This window comes from Mizuhopecten yessoensis, unplaced genomic scaffold (assembly GCF_002113885.1).
Source record: "Mizuhopecten yessoensis strain PY_sf001 unplaced genomic scaffold, ASM211388v2 scaffold10989_1, whole genome shotgun sequence".
Lineage (NCBI taxonomy): Eukaryota > Metazoa > Mollusca > Bivalvia > Pectinida > Pectinidae > Mizuhopecten > Mizuhopecten yessoensis.
The window spans coordinates 408,055-431,145 of NW_018408822.1; the positions used below are offsets into that span (position 1 = coordinate 408,055).

A 23,091-nucleotide genomic window follows, 5' to 3' on the forward strand; every position below is an offset into this window, starting at 1 on the left:
CCCCCCTTGCATCCGCCTATGTTAAACTTAATCGATAGTTATATCAAAGTATATTTGAACTCATGATACAACATGTCTACGATTGGCACAAGGTCAAATAGTTCTCATTGTGATCATCCCAATACGACTGTTAATTTTTCCAGAAAGTTGTTGCGGAGATAGGTACCAGACATCGTGATACATACCACGGACTGAGATAATCTAATTCCGTGGTACTAGACATCGCGATACATACCACGGACTTAGATAATCTAATTCCGTGGTACTAGACATCGTGATACATACGTAAGGAAACGCCTTTCATTATCATTTGTAATGCCGAGTACGTACCTTAGACATCAAAACATAGACTTACATTGTAACACATCACCTGTCGTTATTACGACTGATCACAAACATTGTATTCCATTGATATCACAACCACAATGGGCTTTGGTCTGGTAACGACTATTTTATACTCATGGTATAAATAGATAAAAAAAAAACATCTATTATATATATAAGCGACAAAATGGCACGAAATTTGCATCGGTAACAAAGCTGCAGCTGGGCCATACGGCTGTTTTATATATATTACATGATTTTACCACTGACTTAGAATCTAATCCCTTGGTTGTCCTCCGCAGACATCAACATGTTATAGAAGTATCACATTACCAACGAACGCAAATATTCGTAAAACCACGGAATTATCTAAGTCTGTGGTAAAACAAATCCCTGACCTTCATCAAGTCTTCAATGTTGCCAACTTGACATTATGATCTGTATTAAATGCTCATTCTTATAAGAGCATAGTGTTCACACGTATATTCCTAATCATAATACGTCTGAAGTATTGTAGTCACAAAGTGTATCCATCATTACACAAAACAGTATTGCATTCTTAAACATTGCTATAGGGAGTAGAACTGATTATAATAATATATGACAACGATAGAAAATGTGAACTCTTAAATAACTACTTTAGTTCTGTGTGTTCGTTATCAGAAATTGATACAAAGAATTGCCTTTTTTTGAGAGGAGGACTGACTCCATCTTATCAGAAATAAATATAATTCCCAGTGAAGTTGAAGATATTATAAAAAGTCTAGATGTAAATAAGGCATCAGGTCCTGACGGTATTAGCCATAAAATGCTCAAATTATTATCTAGCGAGATCTCTGTACCGCTATCCATTATTTTTAATCATTCTCTGTCTTCTTGTTCATATCCTGATAACTGTAAAATCGCTCATGTCATGCCTATCTATAAAGCGAATGATGCAAGTATTACCTCCAATTACAGACCGATTTCATTGATAAGCTGTATTGAAAAACTGTTTGAGCGTTTGGTTTATAAACATGTATATAACTTTTTGATTGAAAATGACCTTTTTTTTACAAATATCAGTCAGGATTCTTACCTAACCATTCCACGACACATCAACTTATTGAGCTATATCATTCAATAGTTAACTCTTTAGACAATTACGAACATTCTCTATTAATATTTTGTGATTTTTCAAAAGCTTTTGACCGCGTCTGGCACAGAGGTCTAATACATAAATTGAATAATTATGGCATTTCTGGCCCTCTTCTTCAGTGGATAACTAGTTATCTTTCAAACAGACAACAGGCGGTTTTTATCAATGATTCTCTTTCTTCCTTTAAGGTCATAAAAGCTGGTGTTCCTCAAGGTTCTGTTCTTGGTCCTCTTTTCTTCCTTATATACATAAATGATATTTCCTGTGATCTTTCCTCTCTCTCTAGACTTTTTGCAGATGATACCACTCTTTCTTATTCGTCCCAAGACATAAACACAATTTCATCCAATGCAAAATCTGATCTGAGAAAACTTGAAGTTTGGTCCAAAGAATGGCTGATGTCTTTTAACCCTACCAAAACTGAGGCCCTAGTCATCTCAAATCGGCAAGTTCCATTCATCCCTGCATTCACATTTAATAATACCCCCATTCAAATAACTAACCAACATAAGCACTTAGGTGTTAGTTATTCTTACTAACGACTGTAAATGGAATGTTCATGTTGAATATATTGTCAGTAAAGTAACCAAATATATAGCAACCCTTCGTAAACTAAAACTTATTTTAAAAAGAAATACATTAGAAAAACTATATCTTACTTATGTTCGACCACTACTGGAATATGCATGTGAAGTATGGGACAACTGCGGTGAAACAAATGCCCTGTTACTAGAAAAAATCCATCTAGAAGCTGCAAGAATAGTCACAGGGCTGCCCACATTCACTAAAAAAGATTTCTTATATCAAGAAACCGGATGGTTACCCCTTTCGAAAAGAAGAGATGCTCGGAAACTTTCCTTGTTTTATTCTATAGTAAATAACATGGCACCTAAATTTCTTACTGACTTATTACCAATGTATATTGGAAATATAGCTCCGTATAATTTGCGAAATGCACATTTACTGCGGGAACAGCACTTCCGTTTACAACTATCAAAAAATTCTTTCTTTCCTTCCACATTAAAATTCTGGAACAACTTGAACAACACTGTAAGAAACTCACCCTCACTAAATTCTTTTATGTCTAATGTAAAAAAGTCCATGATAGTAAATAATTTGTTTTACATAAGGTACAATTGTTCCCGGTTGGTGTTATAGTCGAAGTAACAGTAGAAGTTCTTGTCGGTCAATTCCAACGTCAAATACTTCTTATTGAAGAAGAATCTACTACGCTTTTTGGCACTCTTTTTCTGGAGGGAAATTTTACGAATTGCTAGTCTACTTTCTCAATGCATAGTGAAGTCTTATACTTTATTTTTGTTCCAACTAAATGTTAGAGAAGTGAACACCTTCATTATCGTTCTCGCTGTTTGCTAATTTGTAAAGTAAAATAATTTCTCCTTGGAGTCTAATATAGCGTCGGTAGATTGAGTGAGTTTAGTCTATTTTTGTATCGTAGGCCCTTCATTTGAATTTTGTCAGTTTCTCTTCTTTGTAAATTCTGTTTTTTTTCTTCTATATTTCAATATTCACATGCTTACCTTCTCAAAGTTAAGCCGTAGTAAATACTCCATTTTATCATTCCCCTTTTAACTTTTAAAATGCCTTTTATTTTGCCGAGTTCCTGCTCATCATTTAAAAACATTTTAAATGCACTGACAAAATGATAAAGCTACCGAAATAATGAACACAACACAGTTGTAGATTCACAAAATGTATTGCAGTAGAAATTGAAATCGATAAATATCTGAAAATGTCACAATAGAGTCAGTAACAACAAAGCAAAGTATTGCGTGACAACATATGGTCTCAAACCGGTAAACGTTTGTTTGTACACCGAATAAAAGGACACTTAATTATCTCAGGGTCAAAACTTCTTCAGAAATCTTCTGATGCGTGAGTGTTACTTAAAGACATATTTCTAATTGCTGAATAATTTTGCTGCAAATTAACCGATGCTTGCATCATGGATTTTTTGTTTTCAATCATATTTGTCATATAGGTCACAGCGACCATATGCCCAGATAAACTGCTTGAATGATTTGGGTCAAATGCCAAAATATCAGTTAAACTGATATAGCCTGCTTCCTAATACATACCTGAATCCTAGTTTTATAGTAAACAAAATATGTCCCTAATATTTCAAGACTTGGGTCATATAGGTTAAATATTGGTCAAAATGACCTACATTTAGTGCGCAAAAAAAAACAATCTAAAAATGTATCTGATAAAACAAGAATTCCACGGAGGTGGATGTGTCGCCTGCGCAGGAAGCTGGGAGATTTCGAAGAAATAGATACACTTTTCATTTCAAGAAATAATGTTAAAAGTAAGCAATAATCATAGATTATGTTTTTGAATGGCATCATTTTGTTATATAATCTGTTATTCTGGGAAGAATACTCTGAGTTTTAAAGAACTTGCGATGGATACTTATTGTCTCAATTCCAAGTTTAATTTGTATGATTTGTCGGATGGTTTCCCATAAATAAATGAATAAACTTGTGGATTATGATGTTAAACAGCTAGTGTTGTCAATAACATTTGGAGTAAGACGGCATTTCAGATGTATACACGGTGGGTCAAGTGGTAGATCAAAGCCGTTCAGTATACAGTTTTAGTGAAGTTTCTATTTATAGTAACAGTGACCTTGACCTTTGACCTTCGGACATGAAAAGCAATCCCAAGCAAGCACTTTTGGTAAGGAAGCACTTCATGAAGTTTGAGTTTGATCGGCCCAAGGAAACTAGTTAGTGCAAAACAGTGACCTTGACCTTTGACCTTCGGACCTGAAAAGCAATCCCAAGCAAGCACTTTTGGTAAGGAAGCACTGCATGAAGTTTGAGTTTGATCGGCCCAAGGAAACTAGTTAGTGCACAACAGTGACCTTGACCTTTGACCTTCGGACCTAAAAAGCAATTCCAAGCAAGCACTTTTGGTAAGGAGGCACTACATGAAGTTTGAGTTTGATCGGCCCAAGGAAACTCAAGTTATTGCACGAAAACCTCTGTTCGGACGACGCTGACATTGCAATACCTATGTGTCACCAGCTTTTCGCAGGCGACACAAAAAGTATAGAAAAGATTTTCTGGACAATCCCCTGTTAAATTATTGGGACTGTGCTCAACATACATGTAGACTGGCTGCATTTTACTACTAGCTTATCTCCCCCTAGTTTGAGAACTTAGAATCAAACATCCAAGTGATCACAATTTTTAGAGTTTATTTTTTTCTTAATGATTCAATATTCTAGAGATGGGGGCCAGTCGATGCTCAACATAACAATCACAATGACCTACTTTTTACATGACAAAATCCCATCCCAAAATGTACCTACCTTAATTTGGTAACTCCTTAAAACTATAAGAGATATGCACAGGGAAACTTTTGGGACGGAAGGAAGGACGGAATGCAGAAAAAAGATTAATAAATACATACAAATGGAGAATTCGTTACATCTATATTTAGACCAAAACTAAGGTGTTTATAGTAATTTTACACAATTGGGGGGTTTAGATTAATTTTCGGTAAAAATGCCAGCCCCAATTATCATCATTGGGGGTTGCATTTTTACCGACCCCCCCCCNATTACTCTAAACATCTTAGTTTAGGTCCAAATATAGCTGTAACATATTCTCAGGTCCCTGTGATCGTAAAGTCTACACTTACTTTTTTTCCATGAAGTAATATTCTACATTTTAACACATTCTTTTCATAAAATAAATGTAGAATAATGAGATTAGTTTATTATTTAAGAAGAACTCCATGAATGTGAATGCTTTATCTGCCCCCATTGGTAGCCATGTTGATTTTTATACTTGGGACTAAATCAACATTGAGCGGGTATGGATATTATAGGCGTGCATAGAAACATTCACGAAAATCAAAGCACTCATTCAATATTTCATAAAACCCAAGTGTTAAATTTCATGTTTGGTTCAAAATGGAATTTAAGCAGTTAATAGATACTATTGGCATGTACAGATCCTTTCATGAAAATCGAAGGATTCCTTCACCATCATACGTAAACCATGCAGCATATCATAAAACCAAAGATCTCAGCTGCTGGCATTGTTGATTTTCAGATTGAGCTTGAGCAGGTAACTGTTACATTTACTATTGGTATGTGTAAAAACTGAAAAATGAAAGAGTTACGGCTTGGATAACATTTGTCCAGACGATGACAATGCAAGGTGATCCTGTCAGCTTTGCTTTGCATGTGACACAAAAATGGCAAGGAATGATGAAATACAATAAAATTGAATGATCTACATGTGTACAATGCATTACAATAATTACACTGATACTACAGATCAAATATAATTTACCTTACATTAAACACAGGTAAGGACACTTAATGATAACATGGAATGGGAATCAGATCTAGACATACTGCAACTGTATCAGGAAACTAGACATACTACAGCTGTATCAGGACAAACATCACCAATATGATCTGCTTACTATTGATCTCCTCAGACAAATTACACAGCAATTATAACCTTGCGATTTCTAACAATACAATATTGAGGGTATAAATACCAATGACATAACTAGGGCAAAAGAAAATATCAAACTCAACACAAATAACGTGTTACATATTCGTACACAGTATACAAGGTACATCAAATACATGCTAGGAGCTGGATACAAAACTGCAGTTGTAATATCAAAAGACTATTGTTCAGGTGAGAAAACAGCTTTATTTCTGGGCCCAGTTGTTACAAGTCTGATCAGCCCAGTGCCAAATTTACACAAATCTGTCATTATCTATAACTTACAGTAAAGCCTTGTCATACTGCCACCATCCAGTTTAACGGTTACAACCAGCTGAACCTTTAGGTTTTGATCTGAACCGAAGCTGACCTCAGGATTATTTGACACATGTGTATTGAGGTGTACAGACAAACCTGACTGAAACTAAAATGCTAACTATTGCTATAGTTTGCTTTATTTCTGCATAAAGCAAGAACGATTGACATACATATTTCGTGAGTTGTTTTAAAAGTAAGTGTCCAGAGAAATTTTACCATTATAAAGGGGTTTGGCAATAAATTGAGGGAAATGTATAGACATTGAAATATTTTGCAGTAAATGACCATGAGGTGGCAATTGAAATGAGGGGCATTATATCATGGTTTTACTGTATTTTAAAAATTGATAAAATTTAAGACTTCATGTACAGAACATCAAAACTTTTTTCCTTCAACAAAAAACATTAAGATATTTCTTGAAAACCCCTAGCAATGTGAATAAAAATATGTTGATTTGTTAAGCTTATCAATCTGTGAACATGTATAAACGTATACCTTGATCATGATGATTAAGAAAATATGAAATTGTAGAACTTATTGCAGATTTGCATTTTCTTACATGTCACTCAAAAACCCATGATGATATAATGAAACAAGAGGCCCATGGGCCTTAACGGTCACCTGGTATATTTATACAGAGAGTTGATTTGATTTTTAACATGAACAGATTATACAGATGAACCGATTCTAAGCAAGGAAAATGAAGAAATTTTAGCACACTGACTCCTTTGGGCCCCACCCTATAGCCCTTGGGGTAGGGCTGGCTCAAAATGTTCAAACTGTCAACTCAGAGTTATAATTCCAATCAAGTTAGTAACATGTAATATTCAAAGTATCATTTGCCAATATAAACCATAATAAATTTTGCCCCCCCCCCNTTCCCTAGGGGGTAAACGTGAGACCCTAGGGTCATAAACCTTAAGACCCTTTCATCTATGAAGAGTGTTTTGATTCTTCCATATCTGGGTTTTTGAGAAGAAGATTTTTGAAATTTCAATCAATTCAACCCTTTTTGGCCCCACCCATCAGCCCGGGGGGTCAGTCAGGGCTGATATGTGCATACCATCAAACTGCTATCCAATACTGATAATGCTAACCTAAATTGAATTACTTCCAATGGAAATTACACAAATGTTGGTCCAAAATGTGATTTCCCTATATAAACTATACATGTAGTAAAGTTTACCCCCTCCCCAGGGGGAAATGTGAGACCTCAGGGTCCAGAAATTCACAATTTTGGTAAAGCAACTTAAGACCCATCCATCTATGAAGAGTATTTGATTCTACCATACCTGGGTCTTGAGAAAAAGATTTTTGAAATTTTAGTCAATTTGACCCTTTTTGGCCCCACCCCTCAGGCCCCTGGGGGCCAAACCGGCCACTATTTTTGTTGACCTTTGGCCATGGAAGGTTTCTGCAAAATTTCAATGAAATTGGTTCAGGGGTTTTGGAGAAAAGTTGAAAATGTAAATTGTTTACGGACGCACGCCGGACGCCACCGGACAAAAGGCGACTGCAATAGGTCACTTGAGACTTTTTCTCAGGTGACCTAAAAAGAAATGCATCATGAAATTGTTGCAAAGACAAAATCATGGCCTTTCTTCTTCTATTTGCTCTGATTTTGTAATTTAAACAAAAAAACAGGTTTACGATCATTTGCTGACCTGTGTAATAAAAGGAATGTCAAACATATCTAATTGCAACTTTATAAATTAGAAACTCATTGCAATACTTTCTATAAATAAATGAACTCAATGTATCACAAAAACTAGACGTTGTTTTATAACGTTACGTACACAATAATGTCCAATAAGGCAATAAAACCTGAAAACATCTATGGAACAATTTAACATTATCTTTCATATAAATAAAAGAGAACAATTTTTAGCCTGTCAATATTTTTACAAAATAAAATGGTATAAAGAAAAAATGTCAGATCTTATAACAAACATGCATAAGCACATAAAACAATATCAATTCTTTTATACTATTTTTGTAGGGGGATATCATATATTCATATATTATTGGCTATAGTAACAATTTATGACATAAGAGTATAAATAAATATATAAAGTGGAGCCTTGCTAGACTGCACAATTCCTACTCTAGTATTATTTTCCAGATTAATGACATGGACAGTCAGCTACAAAGACTTGTACTTGTTTGTATTCATGGAAATGTTGTCATGCTTAAGCTCAAGATTTTGCACTCAAAACTGATTCCTTGTTCTGGTGATAAATTATTAAAACTTCCCTTTGTTGATGATCTGGGTGAACTCTGACATGACCTGAAGGTGAATACCTTTTCAATGTCAAGACCCTACTTCTTGGTTGCTGTCACATGACTTTCAGTAAGTTACAAGGAAGTTTGAACACTCTATCTAGAGTTTATGCTGGAACATGAACATAAATGAATATGTATAAAGCGCTTATTTCACATACCAAGTTAATGGATTCCTAGTGTACTTACTGTGAAATCATTAATTTCCTTTTTGTTTTCATTTCATTGCTTTTCCCATACCTGGTAATCACGTTCTGTGGTGACATGAACTTGGGAAACATTTGCACCAAAGATTGATTTTTGAACATGAATACACGTCTTCCAACAGGGTTGATGGCATGTCACAATTTAGGTCTTTATTGAATAATTAATTTGCAGAATTGTGTTCCTATTACTCTATACAAGGAAACTGTCACCCAGACATATATAGCTGCCTTCACCAGTAAACTCCCTGTTCGCTCGGTTTTAATTTTGCCCTTAAAATGTAATAGCTATATATATCTGTCTACTTATATTCCCTTTTAAGATAAATTTGCCCTCATTGTGAAGGGTAAAATGATGAAAAGTAAACTGCGGCAAACATTTCGCAGTATGCAATATCTATCTATACATAAGGAAAGTAAAGATTTCACAGTAACCAACCAAAGACTATATCTAAAATATCATACATGATTAAATATGGAATTGCAATAATATCACACACTAGTTTCTGTGCCAGTTCTACAGCTAACTGAGAAAAGACCTTTATCAAGACAAATAAATATTTCTTTTTTTTATCAGTTCAACCACTTAAATGAGGTTTTTGTACCAGAATTCTGTAGCTTGAAATTAAGAAATGTTGCAAGAATCTTTCCAGTTTTCAAATTCTGTAATGGTTTTTTTGTAAGTTCATGCTTTTTTGAGTAGTTTGAAACTTTATTCTATGACATCTTTCTTCCAGTTATCAAATTACTGGTTGTTTTTTCCTTCTTGTGGTTTCCATTTTCTTTATGTACCCCATGATGTGAATATTAAAGGTCTATGAGTTGACTGACCAGTCATAATCCATGTAGTCTACACGGTACTTCTTGCTGTCTAACAGTTCGGTGAGCTGTGACTTCCTGTCTCCCTCCGGCATGTGTGCTTGGATCCACTGTAAGACCTGATAAGACCAATAAAATTCACAGGTAAGCTAGCGCTTCAGCTATGCAAATATTGTAGAAATGTAGAGGAAATATATTCGTAATTATTTCCTACAAAAGAGGATACAATTTCACAGGGCTATGATGTATTGAGGAAGTAAACCTTTAGCGAGTTCTTATCCTATTTGAGAATTTCAAGTAAAAAATTGTCATTTCATAGCTTAGTAATTTTAAGTATTTCTTTTGGAGACTTCCTGGTCAAAGTTTGTGAGTGTCGGTGATATCTGTTGCAATGATAAGGCATTAATATATAAAAAAAACATAAATGAAAGAATGACAGCAATCATATGATAGAAAGGGTCTACCAGAGTTATCTCCCCTTTGAAAATCACTTCACGGTTTTAGTGTGTTTTGGAGGGTGAAGAAACATGCAGATATCTGTAGACAGGCGTGATTATTAATGAAAGCATTGAAAATAATGATAACTAAAACTTCAAGTCACAAGCTTATATACTCTTCTCCATGAAAAATGATTTAAAATCAGTTGAAATACAGATATATCTAGTGATGAGAATGTGTAGCAGTTTCATAAAAGTCTGCTTGAAGGTTTTATTAAAATAATGCTGGAAATAAAGTATTGCAAGGTTTGCTTATTTTGCAGGGCTCTTTTTTTTTTGCTACTTTCCAGGAAAAATTATACAACCCTCAAAATGTATGGCACATTAATCCAACCTTCCTGTAGCATGTACATGGTGTCACAGCCACTAGACCATATATCCGAAAAAAACAGATCCCACAAAAATGATATTTTAGGAAAACCAACAAAAACTGTTTACTATATATAAATTATCTAAGGATAAAAATATTTAGCTAATGAGGATAACTCCAGTAAATATAGCTGGGTAAAAAAATGATATACTGGATTACAATTCTAAACCAGATCTTACTGGGATCAACTATTTCATTGCTTGACACAGGGTCTGGTTTAATTTATACTGAGAGAGATATACTGGATACCAATGTTAATGATTTTTGTTATAGAGGATAATTTTACATCAACATAAAACCAATTAAGAAAGTTCCATTATTTAACAGGAAAGTCAAGACTTGCTGTACGTATGGCATACAGATCATGACTGATTACCAGAAAAGGAAAATCACTAAGTAATGTTATGTTAAATCAATTTCAAATAAAACATGGTTTCTCTGAATGTAATAAATGTCAAAATGGTTGTATTAGAAACAAAATAAATAATAATTAACTGTACCTCCTCTTTATTCTTGCCAAAGTCTTCCTGATACCACTTCAATATCTTGGAAAGTCTGATCTGCCGTTTTTTCATGTCAATCTGACAGCCATCATCACCCTCAAGGAAAGCCTCAGCAGCAACTTTCAGTTGTTCGTATATACCCTGTTGTACAGAACCGCCTTAAAATCTTTAGTTCTCTATGGTACATCTGTATTTATCTGGCAATATGCTCATGCCAGCTATTGTAGGAGAGTAGAATGCCAACAAATGCTATACATTTTCCTGTAAATATCATCCCTGTAGTTTGAGCCAGAGATAAAGTGTACTTCCCTGAGTAAATTGTAGGATATACATGGTTAACACTCTGTCATACAGAACACCAATACCAGGTTAACACCCTGTCATACAGAACACCAATACCAGGTTAACACCCTGCCATACAGAACACCAATACCAGGTTAACACCTTGTCATACAGAACATCAATACCAGGTTAACACCCTGTCATACAGAACACCAATACCAGGTTAACACCTTTATCTTCATAAATGTACACTACACTCTAAATTACTTAATTTTCATGTATATATTTTTTCTTTTTTCTTTTCTTTTGTTCCTTCAAAACTACATTTGCAAAGAAAAAATCACAAAAGGAACAATAGGAGCTTAATTTAATATTCATTGTTTGTGTCTAAATAAATATTCCCAAAACGTTTCATTTTGTGATGGTATCTCCTCACTAATTCCTATGAATATAAGTATCGCACATAACATTTAAGAATTCAAAGTAAGTCTATGCTATATCGAGGTAAAACTTATCATACTTCTGAAAAAATGCAACCTTCATGAATTTAAAAAGATAATGAAGCTATTCACATCCCTTGGAAATAACTAACACCTGGTAAATAGTTTATGAAACTATCAACCTCTTCATGACTATTAAAATGTAATATTTTTTTGTACTCCAACCAATTTTTTTATCAAAAACATTATTTGACTTTTTAAAAGTTGGTTGGCTGTTGTACATGCTGTTAACCAATCAAAGATTCTGTTACCAAATTGATTTTCAACTATAGAATGGTCAACGGTAGTCTAATGGTAGGACGCCGGGCTCGTGACCTTCAGCATAGAATCTACGCAGATCTGTCCAAAACATTCACATTATTCAGATTTCACTGAAAAGACTAGTAGAATAAAACACTCATTCCATGGCTATTTTGGATGACAGCACATTTGTTAGTCCCTTGGCAGGAGTTTTCGTCAAGCTTCACCGTCAGAAAATAGTTCCAGCTTAGTTAGGGCATAAACCAACATGCTATCTTCCAAAATAGCCATGTGATTATAAATGTACAGTTTTCCTTTTATATACATGTACTAAATGATGTACTTGAGACTATACAGGAATTGGTGTCAAAAATCTCAATCTATTAAGTATATCTGAGAGTTAAGTTAAATGAGACTGACCTTTGTGGAGTAGGTTTTTATGGGCGGACAACTCTTGGCTCCACATACAAGTGCAAAGTGAATGAGTGGCTCATGTTTCTCCAAAGCTACTTTGAAGCGCGGCTCTGACTGGGAAAATGGTCTAGTGAACATACCTGTCAATGAGTAAAAGAGTCAAGTATGATTGTTATTATGTCACTCACCAAGGGTTTTGAAAATGTACAAATAAATGTATATATTCTTATTGAGCTTGACCTTAAATATCTTAAATCTAAATTGGTGAACAACAGCATACAGGTGTGGTGATGTTCCATTACATTATTTTGAAAAAAAATCAGTGAATTTTAACTTCACAGTGATATTGTAGTAGGGATCTTTATCTTTGCCTGTGAATCTTTGCCTGTGTTTTAACTCTTTGTCTCCAGAATATTGCCCCCTTTTATCGACCAGGAGTTCTCACTTGAAATATCAAAACAATTCTTCTTGAAATTTGGCTATGATAAACTTATTATATACCACAGCTGAGACATAAAACTACACTACAGAAACAGCTTTTAAAACTTGTATAGAATTATCTTATCCATTGTGATCCCCTTTTTGGGCCTCTAAGAAATTACATGTAGGTCAAAAATAGCAGTGTCCTATATCATACCCAACATGCATGCATAACAAGTTTGAATATGTTTCAAAATTTTAAGAAGTTAAAAATGTAAAAATAAACATGTCGTAAATGGCAAAAGTTTAACTTGTATTTCATAAATACAGACTATGATCTGGAGTTGAACAATATTAAATCAGTAATCTAAAAGTATTAATCAAAATATATTTTGGTGTACGTTAATTATTAATTCATAGGCAATCTTTCTGCCCTCGACTTACCAACACCCTTTCTGTTTGCCCGCAGTACACCATTCTCAATATCCTGGAGCGAGTAGGATTCTCCACCAATGATGTAACGAGTTGTGTTGAAAAACTGAAACAAAAACATGGGACATTTAGGTATCAACAGAATCAGACAATATCTCTGTGTGTTAGGCGAGGAGAAAACATGGCATGGTTCAAAGAGATGTTCACGACATTTAGGTACATGTATCAACAGAATCAGACAATATCTCTGTGTGTTAGGTAAGGAGAAAACATGGCATGGTTCAAAGAGATGTTCGGAACATTTAGGTATCAACAGAATCAGACAATATCTCTGTGTGATAGGTAAGGAGAAAACATGGCATGGTTTTAAAAGATGTTTAAGCTGTGAACGTAATATCTAATGGTTTTGATGTTTTAATTAAAAGAATGTTGACCTTAACATGAACTATCATTTTAAACTTGAAAAAAATGTAGGTTGGGAAACTATTTTATTCCGTTTAACAAATATAAAAACAATTTTAACTGATTTTTACTAAATTCTTAAATAATAAAAGCTATATGTTATTATTTGTTGCATGATTTGATATCAAAAATGTACAATGCAGGGATATTCCTGGAGGGGGCCGTGGGGCTTGGCCCCTAAAACCTGGAGTTTGGCCCTGATAATTTCCATTTTCTTTATATTTTACATATACCAGTACATGTTATAATTATTGCACCTTTTACTTTTCATATAAAAACGAAAATGGCCCAAAGTCTACCATTGCTCTCAGCTTCCAGGATTTTTCCTGCCAGGCCAAATTGAAAATTAATCCAATGCTTTTCTCACTGCAAACTGGTCATTAGCATTGATCAGAAGTGAAATTCAAATTTCGCTGAGTGACTTCACCATCTTTCCATTGAATCTAAGATCTTTCCATGGAAAGGGAAACCCTTCCAATACTTTCAAATACTGTTTTTGAAAATATGAAATAAAACAAGACACCTTCATGATTGTGAAAGATAAATTTTCCATTTTCTACCTTAGCATACATGTACCATCATAACTCCCAATACCTGTAACAATCACTAGTCAAATTATGAACATGACGTAGAAAGAATGGACATATTATTATCCTTAACATTTCAAGTTTACAGTAACTAATATCTTGCCAATTTGGGAAATATAATAATTATTGAAATAAATATGGCAATTGGTCATCCTATTTACCTTAATCATGAATTACATTGTAATTTTCAAAATATCAACAGATTATTTTGATATTAATTAACCAGTGTTGTATGAACATAATAACCAACCACCATGTGTTGGGGAAACTTACAATAGTATTATTATATATACCTTATACCTCTGCCAGAGGTTTGTTGCTGGGCCAACAGACACATTGGCATGGATGACCAGGGCATTGTATATATTTATGAAAAATGATAACTTCTCTTCGCGAGTAGCCTCTGAGATTTGGACACGATGAAGCTCCTTCGTCAGTCTTCCGTACACTTCAAACTCCTTGCTTTCAGCTATACCTTTGTAGTTCACTTTCTTATTTCAGGGAAAAGTTGAATAAGATAAACCTTAACAGCATGGACATTTAATATCATTTTAATATATTATGCATATCCCAAAGTGTTCACCTTTAACAAGGAACAAAATACATGCTGAGGTTTCATTTTATATTGTAAGTTGTAGATAGTTAGAATGAAAACATTAAAATGACTAAAGCTGTTGTTTAAAATGTTTTAATCACAAACAGTCTTGTTATATTACCAAACAGAATTCTAATTCGATTTAATACATGTTGTATTTATACAAGTTGTATGGCAAAATTCATGAAATTCAAGAGATTGTATTTAGATACCTTTCCATCCTTTGATAAAAAAGTATTGTATATCTTCAGAATCTGTTTCCTGATTTCCTCCCCCAGTTCATCAGCTGTGCGAAATAAAAATATGGATACGTGCAAGTCATCTTTGTAAACAAAACATTCCATATTATACATTGACCTCACCAGGGAAGAACTTGTACTTGAGGTTTCATTGGCATTTTTACCTGATTTGTGTCCCAGGAATCCAGGTTGTACTTATAACTAGGAGTACCACCAATAAAATGTATTTAGAATTTCCATAGAAGTAATAGGCAAGAAACAAAACCATGTATATAAGTAATAAAGGATATCCCCTGTATCTCTTCATGGTAAGGGTGGTACAATGAATGCCATGTATATTTCACAAGTATGACAGAATACTGATATTTTTCACAAGTGTGAAGCACAAGGGAAGTTATTAGTACATGTATATTCTATCATATAGGAGAGTGAAAGATAACAGATATATCAAATTGATAGAATGCAATATTTCACTGGTGAAATGTTTTAATAAAACAGGGTTGGTGACCTTGACATGCACATTGAATACAAATTTAAGTCATGATCTGTATGTACACACCTGGTCTTGGTTCACACTGGGACGTTTCGCCCGCATTAAGGGCCGAAGACTCATCATCTTCCAACAGTCTATAGTACTTGTCTGGAGCATCCTGGAACACTTCCTCACTCTTCACATTGTGACCAAAGTGCTTATCAATCAGGGCCTGACCCATCTCAACAGCTGCATCTCGTTCTAGAAATAGAGATCAGTATACATAGACAGGGCCTGACCCATCTCAACAGCTGCATTTCTTCGTTCTAGAAATAGAGATCAGTATACATAGACAGGGCCTGACCCATATGAACAGCTGCACTTCGTTCAAGGAATATAGATCAATATTCATACACAGGGACTGACCCATCTCAACAGCTACACTTCGTTCTAGGAATATGGATAAATATAAATAGACAGGGCCTGACCCATCTCAACAGCTGCACTTCATTCTAGGAATATAGATCAATGAACATAGACAGGGCCTGACCCATCTCAACAGCTGCACTTCGTTCTAGAAATAGAGATCATTATACATAGACAGGGCCTGACCCATATCAACAGCTGCACTTCATTCTAGGAATATAGATCAATATACATAGACAGGGCCTGACCCGTATCAACAGCTGCACTTCATTCTAGGAATATTGATCAATATAAATAGACGGGGCCTAACCCATCTCAACAGCTGCACTTCATTCTAGGAATAAAGATCAATGAACATAGACAGGGCCTGACCCATCTCAACAGTTGACTTCGTTCTAGGAATAAAGATCAATGTATATAGACAGGGCCTGACCCTTATCAACAGCTGCACTTCATTCTAGGAATATAGATCAATATACATAGACAGGGCCTGACCCGTATCAACAGCTGCACTTCATTCTAGGAATATAGATCAAATTTACATTTGCACTGCATAGTGCCTAGATAACTCTACTGGTCCCATTGTAATATATTTTCCAATGAACTACAACGGGGATTAGGTCAGTGTAGTGATACATAATTTCAACGGAAAACACAGTCATGCCCACCACAGTTTTAACAGAAAGCACAGCATCAAAATTGTCTACTTCATCTTCTGCATATATCAGTCTAATTTGTCTTCATTCACGTCAGGTTCTACCTTTCATGGATGTTCATTTACCTTCGATAAACAGTGAAAACTTTCAATAATGGCCGCCTCCGCCAGCTGATCTCTGACCTAATTACCGCCAAGTGGCGATGTTCCGCTGTGCTGTGTCTTAAAATGTTATTGTATGATAGTTAAATCGCTAAATGACCACAACATATATTAAAATGGTCACATGTTAGTATACAAATTGGTAATTGACATATATGCATTTAAATAAAAAAATTTTATTATAAAATTGATGTGTTTACTGTGGAACTTTCTTATTTATTTATTTTGCCGGCCTGGTTGCCCTTGACAACGACTGTGGAATGCGAAACTACCCGGCTGTTCCGAACAAAATATGACAACCAATCCTTAAATATACATTGACAGGGCCTGACCCATCTCAACAACTGCACTTAGTTTTAGGAATACAGATCAATGTACATAGACAGGGCCTGACCCATCTCAATAGCTGCAATTTGCTCTAGAAATAGAGATCAGTATACATGTACATGGACAGGGCCTGATCCACTTCACTAGCTGAACTAGTAATCCTTTCTTGCACGAAATAAAAATGAATATACATAGATATAGGGCTTGACCAATCTCACCAGCTGCGCTTCATTCTAGGAAAATAGATCAATATAGATAGACAGGGCCTGACCCATCTCAGTAGCAGCATTTTGCTCTAAAAATAAAGATCAATTTACATGGACAGGGCCTGCTCACTTTCAACAGCTTAACTAGTAATCCTTTCTTTCACGGAATAAAAATGAATATACATAGACAGGGTCTGACCCATATCAACAGCTGCACCTTGACTCAGGAAACAAAGAAAAACACAGTATGTAGCACCTAGTTGGTGGTCTAGTTTTCACAGCAGTGACATCTGGCTGTCAGTCTGGTTTATACAGGATTACAAAGAAATTCATACAGTATGTAGTACCTAACTGGTGGTCTGGTTTACTTCTGGTTCACACAAACGGTCCGGATTATACAGGGTTACGTAGAAATAAATAGAGGGACTGATTGAAGGCCTGTTTTATAAAGGTGTACAGATCTTACAGGATTACAAATAAATGTGCAGAGTCGAACATAGTAAAAGGTCTTCAGGTTTTATGCTTTTTACAGGGTAACAGAGAAATGTATACAATGTGAACTGTTTGAATATATGGTTAATAGAGTTTTCTGTATTATACAGGTTTAAGATCTGATAGGACCACTTATTCAAAATTACACAAGTAAAGTTAGCTTACCAAGCTCCTTTGTCTTGACAACCCAGTCCACAAACTCACGGCCCACGAAGGAGCGTTTATAAGTGGTAAGTATCTTAGAGTGGTCCTTGATAAGACCACTGGCCTTTAAGTCCTGTACCAGCTTGGCATACTCATCTGGTTCACATGAAAACTCGCCAGCATCTGAAACAATCAACTTTCTTATTAACAATTCCTTAAACTTAGGTCTCCCTCCTAAAAAGTTACATACTAAATATATGTGTCATAAAACTTCACTGTCAATATATTACCTTCTAGAAACACATGTTGTATGTATCCACCAATTAAACCTGTATGGCTGGTAATAAGCCCACTCATATCTATTGCAGTTCTTAGAAATGCCAACAAATGTTATTGCATAATTGTCCTGAAATAAGCCCACCCCCATACCTTGAATCAAACATCATGAGGAAGTCCCCTGGGGCATCCTCCATACTCCAGGGGTTGTGTTTACTTTTACTCTCTGCACCCCTTGGAATATGTCATAGCAAAACCGGAGGCTCGATCAGTGTGCGCCACCTTGTGGATGAGGCAGGACGACTAGTTTGATCCTTTGAGGTACATCAGAAGAATCTCTGTAGTGGGGTCGCTCCTCTGTAATCTTCAAAGGACAGGTATCAGCCAAGCGATTGGTCAGTTTTTTTTTACCCGAGACCAATGAAATAGCTACCCACGTGCCTTCAGTTTTATTATGACATATTCCAGGGGTGCAGAGAACATTAGTGAGTGTAACCCCTGTAGTATCAAGGATGCCCCTAGAGCTATTACAGGATAAATATGGTAGCTTTCCAAACAAATGTGTGTTTCAAACCAGTTTTTTAATTCCTGAAAAGATCGTTTTAATTTATACAGTGATATTATACACATACATACACATACATGTTTGTAAAGGGGTGATAACCATTACAGAATCAATGCTTCCTATTAAATTGGGGAAGTGGCGGTGTTGTATAGATAATTAATTTAAGGTCTAGGAAGGGCAGGAGTCAAAAATTGACATTCTTAATAAATTTTACTTATTCATTATGTACCAAACTACTCTAGCTTCTTTTAAAATTGAAATATCTATGGAATGAGAGTTGTAACTGTACTGTGCTGAATATACCACACATGTAACTTTTCTCTTAGCTTCTTATCTGAATTGTGCAAAAACTACAATATATCATGAAATGTAATTATACGCAATACTAATTTAAACCACTATTAACCAGAAAATCAGCACTAAATAATACACTCAATATACATCAGTATATGTAGCAACTAGCAAATAGACATTTATTATTGAGACATTTTAATATGTTCAGGTATAGACAACCATATAGATAAAGAAGTAGTTGAAGTACCAGAGTCTTTGACAGCTGTGCTGGGGTCTGGTGGCTGTGGGGCATCACTTCCGGCTACATTGTTCTTCAGCTCCTCAATGCTTGCCTCCCACTGACTTTTGTCATTCACCTGCATTATAACACACAAAGCTCAATATTTTTTTTCAAAATCAAAACAAATTCAACTTTTGTGCCTTTGTCATCCTGGGGAAAATGGAGTATTTATAGCATGAACAAAATGAAGATAAAAATTCATCAAGGAAGAACATCATAATAGCAATAAGGTTGCAAAGGAATCTACCAATAGCATTCAGCTCATACCTATGTATAGAAGTGTGTACATTTAAGTATGTTTGAATGTATATGTTTCGATAAAACTTTATATAAGTCTGAAAGTCAAGTAGAATACATCATATGAGTGCATGTTTCAGGGTGCTCAGACTTAAAGTCCAAGGTCACTATTGCTTTTTATAAGAAATCTTTATCATCATACTTGTTTACCATTAACACAGGTTGTAGAGTTCTTAGATTTGTGTTAAACTATATTACTACATGTAGTAACATTTCAGCAAAAAAATTCAAGTTGCACATCTAAGAGATAGGGACATTTATTGTTTGTTACCGCAAGTATAAATCTTAAACAAACATTTGTTTAATTTTGTTTATAGGGGTCTCCATATGAATTAATGTACTACGCCTGAAGTGGAGACCATTTACTGGTTAAAACAATGTGAGTGAGGTTACCCAACCACAGCTGGTCATCAGTATCAGGCCAGGAGAAAGGGAGGGCGACAGAGATCCAGCTCACTGCCATCTCCGACAGCTGGTCATAAGTATAAGGCCGTGAGAAAGGGAGGGTCACAGAGATCCAGCTCACTGCCATCTCCAACAGCTGGTCATAAGTATAAGGCCGTGAGAAAGGGAGGGTCACAGAGATCCAGCTCACTGCCATCTCCGACAGCTGCTTTCAGAATATCATCATCTTAAAATATTTAAAGTTGACTTGTAACAGACATTAGTAATGTGCTTCCATCGGGGATCAAACCTGATACCACCAGCGTCTAAGTCCATTTTGATGGTGACCTACCACAGAATGCAGGGGACATCATTTGTAATAGGAAAGGCAATAGTACATGTGCTGTCACCAGGAATCAAACACACGACACACTGCAGCTTCCCAGTCTGCCGCTCTACCAATTGAGCTAAAGGGAAATTACCTCTTTATTGGTAAGTTTGATGGTAGAAGGCGGCCACAATGGAGAATTAATCTACCACAATCTGAGCATTGGGACCGAAAACAACAAAACCAACAAACAAATGGCAAGGTGAAATTATATACTCCACTACCATTGGTGTATCACTTTAATGTTTGATGACACTGCAAACTAACTCTCCAGTTGTTCTGTCGGAGTCAACTGTTTTGAAAGGTGTTGCACCAATTAAGCAAATTAAGGTATAGTTTACTATAAATATGATAGAATCATTGCCATTTAAGTTTTAAAAAGTTAAAGCTGTAAAACTGTGGACATGACCAAATATGGTTCCATGCAATGTAAGTCTTTGCTATATATATACATGCAGTTACATGCTTGTAAATATTTACACATCTACATTTATGTCCATCTGAGCACACATGAACCCATTTCTCTCCAGTTTTAATGAGCATTAGAACCATGTTTTTCTGTTTGTTATGCTTGATTATGTAAAAGGCACATTGCATAACCCATAACGTATCACTATAGTCATTCCCCTGTTTTTATTTTATATTAATTATGATAAAGAAAGAAGTGAAAATATCCTGATTATTCAAGAAAGATTTGTTTAAAGAAAGTTACAATTTAATTGAACCTTTATCTTCAAATGAATGAAACCTATCTCAACGGAATTGAACTTAAATATAAATACAACAACATGTATCAACTTAAATATTTCCCTGTCCTCTTATGTAAGTTTGTTTGTTCACACCTGAAAGGAATTGAAACTGCAAGCCCCTCTCAAAATACAGTAACACAGCAGAACTTCTATTTCAATTTCTCCTTATTAGGATAAATTGTAAAAGGGAGGCTATTTTCATTTGCTTAACAATCCTACAGCTTTAACCCTGACCCTATATATCACATCAGTGCTTTACTCCCCACTTTAACCAGGGGTGGGTGTGTCGGGTATGATGTTCTGGACCCACCCACAATTCAAAAAGACTACAAATATTATAATGCCTCCACATTCCCCATCTGTTTTGCAGCAGTACCCTAGCTACTGCCAGGCAAAGCTCCGCCCATCTTCCTCTCAAATTTAAGGGTACAGTGTATTTACGTGTACTTGGTACCACAGGTGCTGGACACTGATATGTGTATACTATCTATATACACACATCGTATCAGTGTCCAGCACATGTGGCATCTATCAGTGACACTGTTTCTCTCCCATGCCCAAACGTCACTAAAATGCATTGCTTGTCTACTAGTGTACTACTAGTGTCGCTCCCTTACCCCTACCCCCCTATACTCCCACCCCCTTCAGCAGGCCTTTATTACACTGTTACACATGTTCTACAGGTACACATAACGTTACGGTTACCAGTATTTGTAGGTCATCATTTCCACCTATGTGTCTCGCATTAAAGAACACCTGCGGTACAGTGCGTCTGCCAGTTCGCTGCTTCAATTCTTCTCGACATTGCGGGTAGGCATCCAGGCTAATGTCAGTGTAGGGGACCCCCAGATCCTGTAACGTGTTTTTGGCCTTCATGCAGTGAGGACATCCTAAGATTGAGTAGACGATCACTCGTCCTTTCAGCTCCATATTAGTTGACGACAAGTTCCAGAATGTGACAGCGAGAGATTCTATATCCGGGTATCGTCGGTATTGACTCGGTACAGATCGTGTCGGATATTTGTAAGACTTGATCAATGAACTCACCCCAGCGGAAACTACACATAACAGGCGTAGACCGCGAATCATGTTCCGTGTTGGAAGTCCTGCCTGGAATGTTGGTGTAGGGGGAATAACTCCTATACAATTTGTAGTATTTTGTGACATGTTTTTTTGTGCTCACATTAGCTTTTTGCGACACTTGTTCGTAAATTTACATCACTGAAAGACATGCAATTTTCATTTCAATAAAAAAAAAATACGAACAGTTACAAATGAACTAAATCAGAGACATATAAAGCCATGCGGTATATACGTCTCTGACTAATGTTATAAATAGCTCTTGTTGTCACACCTCTCATGTGAGTTTCCTGTACCAATGATGAGTAAAGACAATTGTTCCCTTTTCTCTGAATATCAAGTGTAGCATTGTGTGCATTTTTATCGTCCGAAAGAAACATTTACGTTTAATTGCCAGAAATGTAAAAAAAAAAATTGAATATATATATATATACACAGTATGTCATCATTTAAATCACAATATACATTTAAAATGTATAGGTAATACTAATAATAATAATATACAGCATTTATATAGAGCCCTATATAATTTGTAAAATTACTCTGAGGCGCTTTACAACATATGTATAATAGCAATGGTTATAATTGTGAAAACAAACAACAAAGGCTTGCAATCACTTTCATACATTTATCAAGCAATGTGCACATAATTGAACAAATAAAAGGGTGGTATTTACATGACGTCTTTGCAAAGATTCTAAAATGCAGACATGAAGAGGTGAGTTTTTATGTCCTTCTTGAACTTGGCCAGGGTATTCGACTTCCTAATAGCAGA

The 23,091-nt window shown here is 35.5% G+C and overlaps 1 protein-coding gene across 1 annotated transcript; it reads right to left on the bottom strand.

The window, feature by feature from the left end:
• Window positions 1-7,687: 7,687 nt before the first annotated feature.
• LOC110464448 lies at window positions 7,688-22,339 on the bottom strand. Its single transcript, XM_021519666.1, has 10 exons — window positions 21,942-22,339; window positions 19,386-19,494; window positions 18,025-18,186; window positions 15,679-15,852; window positions 15,093-15,166; window positions 14,579-14,776; window positions 13,249-13,342; window positions 12,391-12,524; window positions 10,946-11,089; window positions 7,688-9,697 (listed from the first exon to the last, which is right to left on the bottom strand). Exons 1-10 carry the CDS (start codon window positions 22,323-22,325, stop codon window positions 9,575-9,577), a joined length of 1,596 nt encoding a protein of 531 aa, XP_021375341.1. The 5' UTR covers window positions 22,326-22,339; the 3' UTR covers window positions 7,688-9,574.
• Window positions 22,340-23,091: the final 752 nt, after the last annotated feature.

What these genes read in the sequence shown, in the direction of transcription:
- LOC110464448 (XM_021519666.1), bottom strand. Translation starts at nt 22,325, where the DNA reads ATGATTCGCGGTCTACGCCTGTTATGTGTAGTTTCCGCTGGGGTGAGT. An exon ending in CACAGCTGTCAAAGACTCTG is followed by an intron (nt 18,187 to 19,385) that starts GTACTTCAACTA and finishes TGATTGTTTCAG; the next exon opens with ATGCTGGCGAGTTTTCATGT. An exon ending in TTGGCAAGAATAAAGAGGAG is followed by an intron (nt 9,698 to 10,945) that starts GTACAGTTAATT and finishes TGGTCTTATCAG; the next exon opens with GTCTTACAGTGGATCCAAGC.